Raw genomic sequence first — 9249 nt, 5'->3', positions numbered from 1 at the left:
TAGGTTTCACTTTGCGCAACACTGCTTATCGATAACATCTTTTGTGCATAACAATCGACCGAATTTAAATTGCGGTAAGAAGAGCTTTTTCTAGGGTGTTTTCGTTCGTTGGAATTAATGTTTCGCCTAATCCAATAAAGATAAAAGCAGTAGCAATGTGGATGTTAGATGTCAAAGCGTGTTTGAGCCAATCAACGGAGGTGGGTTTACTTGGGATTTCCCTCTTTTTCGGACTATTTACCATTGGTTTTGTCCGGTTGGTATTGATTTTTCCGGACTTGTTCTCTGTTTTTGACAGCTAAAATGCTGCACTCCGAATTATTGCCCCCCGCTGGCCACCAGGGCATCTATGCTCCACTAAGTCAGGCAATGAGCGATTCTGAATCCGACGAGGAAATTGAGATCCACAACGCCGCCAATCATCGACAAAAATTGCAACAGAAACTTAAGCAAGCTCATCAGCCCAGTCCGCCGGAGCAGCTCCAAGCCCAAAGGATACGCATCCCGCCGAACACTCTAGCCCTGAAATCACCACATACGAGAGCATCTCCCACGGCCACCAGGATTGTGACTCGAAAACCTTCCGGGAGTACCCAGAAATTCCAACTGGAGGGCAGTAGCTACGCTACCAATATGCAGAATACTTTCCGTTCCGTCATGTTGAGCGATAATGGTGGAGTGGGATCGGAGTTGTCCCACTTCAACAGTGATTTCGATGCGAATGCAGACAATGTAGCCATCTTGGGGGACCATAATCAGACCGGCGAGGATTTGTCCAAAAGAACCCCCATGTCACCGGCAAGGAAATGCTGTTTCATAGGCAGCCTGCTCCTGTGCTTCCTCGCCGTCGTATCCTTTGTATGGCTGGTGCCCTGCGGTAATCCTGATGGCACTGGATCCTGTCCAGCCGTCGGAGACCGGATAAAGACCCACAACTGGTTCAATAATTACACAAAGGCGGAACTTAAGGGAGGAATCAATGTGGTCGGTGGTCTAAGAGCCTGGGAGAACAACCTGATATTTATGTACCGCGGGGATGCCTTTTTCCCGGAATTCCGACCAGGTAACGAGCGGCGTAATGGCATCATCTGTTTGATTGGCTCCTCGGGAGCTGTGGCTTGGTTTGTGGAGATGGTTGATGAGCCTGTGGCCCTGGACTGCACCCTCATAGACATAGATGGCAATGGGAAACCAGCTTGCTTGGTACTGGATGAGTATGGCGAACTTGGAGCCATTCATCCCGTCTCTGGTGAATGGATCTGGTGGCATAAGGAGCGATCAGCCCGAAAAGTTGATGCCTATGACTTCCCAGTTATCCTGCCTGATCTGGATGCAGATGGAGTGCTGGACCTCCTGCTCGTGACTAGTTTGTCACTGGTACAGCGCACTAAATCGCTTGCCCAGCTCAAACATGAATCTCCGGAAAAACTAGAGGCTCGCAATGTGCTGCGCATGCTGTCGGGCAGAAGAGGAGCACCTATTGGTGATGGCTTCACCATTCACGACTGCGACACTCTCAGCAACTTGAAGCTCGAGGCGGGCAACGTGAGCTTCACCTGTCAGCGAGTCAATGACACAGAGCAGCAGCGTTCCAAGAGTCTGGCCGAGCTGTATGCCCTGATCACCAACAAATCTATTGTAAGCCAACGACTAGGCACCTCAAAGATCTCCCAGCATAGGAACCATGGCCAGCGGCGGGAACTGGATGCCCAGAGGAACATATATTCTTTAAGTGGACGGGAACTCGTGGTGGAGAACCGAGGACGCTGTCCGGAGGATTGCAATGTTACCTTTGTTCTCAGTGAAGTCCGCGATGGCAAACCCCATGTGGTGGAAAACTTCATCACGAGCAGAATGTACGGGATGAAGCCCGCCGAATGGCACTTCAAGAATACCAAGTCGCAAATGTCCGGCTTTGTGATGAAGTTCTGGAAGTGGCATGGCTTGGCTAAGCCTTCCAAACAGACTTCCGCCAGCAGTAACAGCAACAATGTGCAGAAGAGTGGCAGCAACAATCACACCAAGAACATGAATGCCATCAAGGATAAAGAAAAGTCTCAGGCTCAGGCAAAGAAACAACAGCAGCACCAACGTCTAAGAAGAAGCACGGAGGCGAAAGATCAAGAGTTTCAACCGGCTCACCAGGAGTTCGATTTCTTCGAGCATGTGAAGCAGAAGAGGGAATCATTCGGACTGCCATCTTCAACTATGAACCTGACCAAATCGAGTGGAATCTCTCCCGGCGGAAGCTACAAAATGAACATGATTACAGAAACCGTGCTGCTAGTGGTTTTCGTGGGGGCCGATACCCACATTGAGAACACCTCGCGAAGCAACATCGTCCAGTTTTGCCGTCACGACCGCAAGGAGGTGGTGTGCCAACCGGATCTGAACAACCAGGACCACTCGATGCTTGTCGCAGATCTCGACCAGGACGGATCTCAGGAGCTAGTCACATACATGTCCACCTTCGTGCATCCCGAGGATCAGCCGCTGAGCGAATGGAAACTGCTGACCTACGTCCGTTTGTTGCGCCTCCAAGCAGAGCTACCTTCCTACTTCGAGGACCACAAGAACAACTAGATGGGCATTCAGATGGCGATCAGGAACTGAGTTGAGTTATAGAGCATTTAGCCAGCAGAAGCGTGCTGTCGATCATAAATAGTAGTTTAAACTAGTTGCGTGCATTACATTGTACATTAAAAACCTTTTCTAGCCTCCCATAATAAATTAGTCGACAAATAGATTTCAATTGATAAGTTCCGTTTATGGGAGCTGTTCATCTTATTTTATTTATTATGAGGCTTAACATTTTTTTCATATAACACAAGATATATTGCATGGGATCTTAAACTCCATTGTTTGATTGAAAAGTGAACTATTTGGGAATTTCGGATGACGGAAAATAAAATTTCGAATTTAAAACGTGTAAGCGATAATTTAATTTGCAAACTTTCCAATCCCAGCACGTTCAACTAATCGAGTTACCTTTAAAATCCTAATAGAACAGGATATAACTCCTGCCTCCGAATTTCTTACAATTTACACAGCGTTCGTACTTTACAATGGGGTAGGAGTAAAAAAATTCTTAGGGCGATAGTCTCATGGTCCAGAATAAAACTCCTAAAAGGACTCAACTAAATGTATGAATTAATCTTTATATGGTTTGTATGGATGAATGTCTACCATTCCCAAATGGTATACAGTAACTATAAATCAATGCTCTAAAAATCAACGTCGTTAAGATAGCGTTTGAAATTGGCTAAGCAATCGGCAGTAACCCATTGCTCTCCTATAACCTTTAGTTCCTCATCCAGACGCGGGAATTTCGTGACATTGACGGCGGAGTGGTTGAGTTTCTTTAGTGTACGATACATCTGTGGGATTTTCAATATAAGTTAACTAATAATAACACTAGATGTTACGCTTTACCTCCGCAGAGCTAGTGGATATCTGTTTGGCTTTGGCCAGAGCCATTTCGTTGACATTTCTGGCCTTGCAGATCTTGTCAACGAAACTATTCGATTCCAAAAGTTCCGTTGCGAACAGTCTTTCACCCATAAGAAACAAACGCGAGTGCTGAACGATACATGGGATGAGCTGTAGATAAGCTTTATAAAAGACTGAATATTTACCACTTCACTGGAAACTCTTTGGTGACCATGCCACAGAGCATAGCCCTCGGGCAGCTGACCCAATTTGGCATAGTTAGTCTCGAAGCTACAATCATCAGAGGCCACCACGTAGTCAGCAAAGGGAAGCTGCATAACGCCCAAATTAATCTGGCTGCCAACAATGCCAGCCACCAAGGGTTTAGGAAATGTGGCCAGAGTGCGTAGATAGCATCTAAAATGTAACGGTTTCGTTAATAAGCCTTTTCTCAAAGATACATTTGAATTACTTACTTAAGGGCTACAGCCAGTTGACTGGCACTATCCTTTCGCTTCTCCAGGGAACCCTGTATCAGTTCCTGGCAATCGATGCCCTGACAAAACTGTGGACCCTCGACGGTAAGCAACACCGTGTTGAATTCGCCTTTGCGGGCAACACTGGACAGTGTGTCGTTCAACTGCTCCAGCAGCTGCTTGCTGTACGTATGGCCGAAGTTTCCTCGTTCCGTGTGGATGACCAGGTGAGCAACTTTGTTAACCTTGTGCAGGCACACCAGTTCGCTACCGTTGTTCGCCTTCATATCGTTAGCCAGCGTATGCGAGGAGGTATCTTCACCGCCCCTTTGGCTCGACTTGCTTACGGGCTTTACAAACTTAAATGACGGGTCCGAGCCCTCGCCTGCATCATCAGACAGATTGGCTGCTCCGGGCCTATTGTCCAGCGAATTTCGACTTACGGAAGCGTTGCTGGAGTACGAGCTGTTGGAGCGCCGACGCATGATCATCGATTCCTCGCTGGCGCGCTGTTTGTAAACATAGTCCCACGAGTCGGAAGCGCGAGGCTTACGGGCAGATGTGTTGGCGGTGGCCTTAGTAAAAACAGAATCAGCAGGCGTTCGTTTGGCGGCCGATTGTGCTGACTCTTTTTTGGGCGGTGTTGGTTCCACAGCAACTCGTGCTGCCTGGTTCTTGTATTGGAAAATCATAAATATTCGATAATCGATAATAGGTATCTCGGATTTCTATAGTAGAAGTACTTACCCTTCCGGTTATGGTCATCGCTCGTTTCCGCATCAGCGGCTTATTGGACACCTCACCACCACTCAATTCCCGCTGCTCATGCTCCACTGCATGAATCATATTGGCAGCTCCCTCGTCGCCCATCAGGCGATCGATCTCAGAGACCTTTTTCTTTTTTTGAGTTCCTCCATTGGCTAGACCTGTGTTCGGAGTTTGCGCGCGTCGTTTGACGGGCGAGGGACCCCGCTCTGTTCCTCCGACCGGAGTGCCAGCTTTAGTAGACCGAGCAGTAGGTGTAGCTGACCGTTTTTTGGGTGCCACCTCCTTCTTAGTCGTCGTGGTGGGCGAAATGCTTTTGACAGTTGTTTTTGGTGTGGTGGGTGCTGGACATGCCGCCTTCGTGCTAGCATACTGCGCAAACGATTTTTTCGTCTCTGGTACATCGGGGTCCCAGATTATCTTCCTTTTAATTACACGCATACGCTTGAACCCTAAAAATTCAGTTTGTAAGCAATGATTTAATGAATTCCAACTTTACTGTACCCGTAGTATGCTCTTCGGTTTCCTTGGGAGGTGACACAACGACAGTCGGCTTGGTTTTTTCCGCTGCTGCCCCTGTTGAGGCTGCAAGTTGCTTTTGGCTCACGGTCTTTAACATTACTTTTACTCCGCTGATCTTGTTGTTTAGCAAAATTGCCGAGTTCGGGCTGTGCTTAACTGGGGATGACAATTTTTTCACAGGCAGAGGTGGCTTCTTAGTGACTACGTGTGCTGAAGGCAGAGTTATAACTTCTGTCACCAACGCGGAAGCCGACTTGTCTTCCTCAGAGTCGTAGTCGTCCCAATCATCGTTCAACGAGCTGACAATATCTATCGGCGCGACCACAGAAGGCGGCGCAGGCGGCTCCTTACGACGCGACTTTGGCTTTAGACCGGCCATCTGCTCCAGAGCAACAGCTCTGGCTTGTTCCGGGGAGAGCTTATGCTTGGATATAGAAGGCAAGGAGTTAGATTTGATGGGCTTGGACGCAGGTACCTTGGGGCTGGCTTTTCGACTCGATGACTCCCCCTCGTCGTCGTCAATTTCCATGATTTCGAACTGCCCTTCGCCCTCGATGGTAACACCTACATCCCCATCTTCTCCAACGCCGTCAAGCTCGGAGAGAGCCTTCTCCAATGTGCACTTTTCCTCTCCCGTAGGCTGATCATGACTGGTATCCGTCCCCTTGAGCAGGGCAATGAGATCTACCTCTTCCAAGGGGGATTCGCTGGACTGGCCGTTGCCTGAGGCAGCGTTGCCTTCTTCGATTATTGGGGTTCGACATTTAGCTTCATCTGGGGCCTGGCGGGGCTCTAAGCCACCATTGTCTGCTAAGGCAATTGGTGTGTCGGAATCCTTAACTTCGGACGCCGCATCCGGCGGTCGAATGTTATGCAGCTTAGCTATCTCCCTCTCCAGAGTGCTCAGCTCGTCCAAGCCTGGACCCTCTTCAGATCCGTTGAGATTGGCCAGCTCATTCTCCAAATCAGTGGGACCCGCACTTTCCGAGAGTGTTTCTAACGCCGCCGTTTTTAGTTCTAGAGTCTCAACTTTTTCGACTCCTGGTGGTGGCTCCTCTGCTTGGGTTGACTCCAGAGTTGTCACCGCACTATCCGACACCTGCTCCATGATTCCACTGCCCCACTGATGGCTTTCCGTTCAACAGGAGTTCCAAATTAAGGGCTTTGCGTGCTTGTTTCAATCGGATTGGTCTATTATAAAAAAAAGTGCACTTGCAGCTCAGCGGCCATTTTTTGTAGTGGTGCGCAGGTGGATCTATCGATAGGCGTGAAAATATCGGAAAAAGTGGATGGTTCGAGAATTACATTTTTCATTAAATTTAAACAACAATTAGCATTAAATAGATATCAGGTAGTTCGCTTATATATTTTAATATGTATGACCGGTTTTGTTATTATTTGCTATTAGAGTAAGTTCTTAGCGTGATCGTAAGAAATAACTGTCGAAATATGTTGAGCACAAATAAGAACCAAACTATTAAAACAAATATAAGTAATAATAGATAACAGTGGGAAATGTGTATATCTCTTGGCCATGCAATAGACTTTAGATACATGCGTGGAATATTTCTGAAAGAAGTTGAAAGGTCTTCCCGCAAGAACTTTTCAGAGTGACCAGTACGTTCAGCGGCATTTAGAAGGCGACGAGAAACGGTCACGTTGCGCTGGTATTTACCCCCCGCTCATCCCCTTTCGAATACTTGATTGAAAAAAGTCTCATCAGCAGCAAGGATACGCGCAAGGATAGCGCCAAGAAAGGCAACCGTTAATTGATCTAACCCCTCGGCGGTGGTCAGTGCCAGAGCACAGAGTATCCGCGAACCCCCAGGCACAAGCTAATCCCGGAGAGCGGCAAAATCCGGACGGAGCTGGGGCCAAAGCGAAACGAGCGTCGAATACAGAACTTCGCAGGCAGGGGGCAGCAGGCAGCAGGATGTGGGATTCGTCCATGTTTCTCAGCACTCTGACGCCTAAGTTCTACGTGGCGCTCACAGGGACCTCCAGCCTGATCTCGGGCCTGATCCTGATCTTTGAGTGGTGGTATTTCCGGAAGTATGGCACTTCGTTTATAGGTGAGTAGTGGGGTTCCCCTTCCTCCGCTTCCTTCTTATTCTGTTTCACTGTCCCTGTTTCGCAGAGCAAGTCTCTATCAACCACATTAGCCCCTGGATAAATGGCAGCGATGGCCAATCAGAGTCCAGCAATGGCAGTGGCAGCAGCAGCAGCAGTGGCTCCAGCAGCAGCAGCAATGGCGGAGCAGGCGGAGGAGGATCGGGTGGAGCAGGGGCATCAGGCAGTGGCAGCGCCACCACAAGTACGGGCACCCAAATGCCCGAGTGTAAGGTCTGGCGAAATCCACTTAATCTATTTCGCGGCGCCGAGTACCAGAGATTCTTTTGGGCCACCAGCAAGGAGCCGTTGACCTACTACGACATGAACTTAAGTGCCCAGGACCATCAAACATTTTTTACCTGCGAAGGCGATGCCCGCAAGGAGGAGTATGAGATCATGCAGACGGCCTGGCGCGAACGCAATCCCATGCAGCGCATCAAGTCCGCTCACAGTGCTCTGGAAATCAATGCGGAATGTGCACCTGCCTATATACTGCTGGCCGAGGAGGAAGCCATGACCATTATGGAGGCGGAGAAGATCCTGAAGACGGCCCTAAAGGTCGCCGAGATCAACTACCGCAAGTCGCAGGCCACCCAACACCAGGGCGCCATTGCGGATGGCATGCATCGGCGCGACACCAATGTGCTGATCTATATCAAGCGACGGCTTGCCATGTGCGCCCGCAAGCTGGGCAAGCTGAAGGAGGCGGCTAAAATGTTTCGCGATCTCACCAAGGAGATACCCTCGATCATGAGCGTACTGAACATTCACGAGAATCTAATCGAAACGCTGCTGGAGATGCAGGCCTACGCCGATTGCCATGCCATTCTGGCCAAGTACGATGACATCTCGCTGCCGAAATCGGCGACTATCTGCTATACAGCTGCTCTGCTGAAGGCGCGCGCCGTAGCCGACAAGTTTTCGCCAGACATAGCATCCAAGCGAGGTCTAAGTCAAGCTGAAATGAGCGCCGTTGAGGCCATTCATCGGGCGGTGGAGTTCAATCCGCATGTGCCCAAGTATCTGCTTGAGACAAAGCGACTTATTCTACCGCCAGAGCACATTTTGAAGCGCGGCGATTCGGAGGCGTTGGCCTACGCGTTCTTCCATCTGAAGCACTGGAAGCAGGTGGAGGGCGCCCTGAACCTGCTGCACTGCACCTGGGAGGGCACGTTTCGCATGCTGCCGTATCCGCTGGAGCGTGGCCACCTCTTCTATCCATATCCAACATGCACAGAGTGCGCGGATCGCGAACTGCTGCCGGCGTTCCACGAGGTGTCTGTTTATCCTAAGAAGGAGCTGCCCTTCTTCATCCTGTTCACGGCGGGACTGTGCTCCATTACCGCCCTGCTGGCCTTGGCCACCCACCAGTATCCGGAGCCCATGGGTCATTTGGCACAGACCGTACTTACCTGGATATCGTATCCATTTCAGCTGCTCAAGGAGCGTATCGAGGCGTTCTGGCCGTGCAATCTGCTGCAGCAGTTGTCTCGCGTCTAAGCCGGAGGTCACACACTCCTCCACTTTCCACCCTCGAATGACGTCACACACACTCACACAAAACTAAGAACACCACACATACTCACACGCATCCATCTCCATGTGGCTGAGAAGCAAGCGGGCAGAAGGCCACGGAACCACTCAAAACACAAACCTTAAACACAAAACATACATATATATATATATATATATATATATATAACGTATATATATTTTGGATCTTAATATGTCTGTGTTGTCTTCGTGAAATAAACATAAAGAAAGCAAATGCAAGCAAACACGCACTCAACTAGTTCCAGCTTCCAAGTGATCCGGATGAACGAAACGAATTTTCAGCAGCCACGCAAGAGGAAACTAAATTACTTTTAAGTTTTATTATTATTTTAATTATTGTAAACGAGTACGAGAAGCGAGTAAACTTAAATTCAAACAAAATCCTTCCTTG

The 9249-nt window shown here is 49.0% G+C and overlaps 3 protein-coding genes across 9 annotated transcripts; 2 read left to right on the top strand and 1 right to left on the bottom strand.

Annotated features, from left to right (window-relative positions):
- The first annotated feature begins 27 nt into the window (after nt 1–27).
- CG3618 (uncharacterized protein) lies at nt 28–2750 on the top strand. Of its 2 annotated transcripts, NM_001202214.1 has the most exons (3): nt 28–74; nt 141–200; nt 299–2750. In NM_001202214.1, the coding sequence occupies exon 3, from the start codon at nt 304–306 to the stop codon at nt 2581–2583; it is 2280 nt and encodes a 759-aa protein (NP_001189143.1). In that variant the 5' UTR covers nt 28–74; nt 141–200; nt 299–303; the 3' UTR covers nt 2584–2750. The 2 variants fall into 2 exon arrangements, with proteins under 2 accessions (NP_001189143.1, NP_649262.1); NM_141005.3 differs by having other exon boundaries at nt 64–200.
- A 20-nt stretch (nt 2751–2770) lies between these two features.
- HIPP1 (HP1 and insulator partner protein 1) lies at nt 2771–6434 on the bottom strand. Of its 4 annotated transcripts, none has more exons than NM_141004.3 (6): nt 5175–6434; nt 4653–5122; nt 3906–4579; nt 3636–3846; nt 3433–3579; nt 2771–3377 (listed from the first exon to the last, which is right to left on the bottom strand). In NM_141004.3, the coding sequence occupies exons 1-6, from the start codon at nt 6298–6300 to the stop codon at nt 3225–3227; spliced, it is 2781 nt and encodes a 926-aa protein (NP_649261.1). In that variant the 5' UTR covers nt 6301–6434; the 3' UTR covers nt 2771–3224. The 4 variants fall into 4 exon arrangements, with proteins under 4 accessions (NP_649261.1, NP_001262127.1, NP_001262126.1 ...); NM_001275198.1 differs by having other exon boundaries at nt 3639–3846; NM_001275197.1 differs by having other exon boundaries at nt 3906–4573.
- Nucleotides 6435–6830: 396 nt separating this feature from the next.
- Nucleotides 6831–9235, top strand: CG3634 (uncharacterized protein). 3 transcript variants are annotated; one of them, NM_001275195.1, is made up of 3 exons: nt 6831–6859; nt 6916–7264; nt 7330–8976. In NM_001275195.1, the coding sequence occupies exons 2-3, from the start codon at nt 7126–7128 to the stop codon at nt 8802–8804; spliced, it is 1614 nt and encodes a 537-aa protein (NP_001262124.1). In that variant the 5' UTR covers nt 6831–6859; nt 6916–7125; the 3' UTR covers nt 8805–8976. The 3 variants fall into 3 exon arrangements, with proteins under 3 accessions (NP_001262124.1, NP_649260.1, NP_001262125.1); NM_141003.3 differs by having other exon boundaries at nt 6856–7264; nt 7330–9235; NM_001275196.1 differs by having other exon boundaries at nt 6856–7264.
- Nucleotides 9236–9249: the final 14 nt, after the last annotated feature.

The sequence above is a fragment of the Drosophila melanogaster genome, chromosome 3L (genome assembly GCF_000001215.4).
Source record: "Drosophila melanogaster chromosome 3L".
In the NCBI taxonomy this organism is placed as follows: domain Eukaryota; kingdom Metazoa; phylum Arthropoda; class Insecta; order Diptera; family Drosophilidae; genus Drosophila; species Drosophila melanogaster.
Note: the sequence above shows the minus strand (reverse complement) of the source record. Positions and strands in the feature narration are given on the sequence as shown.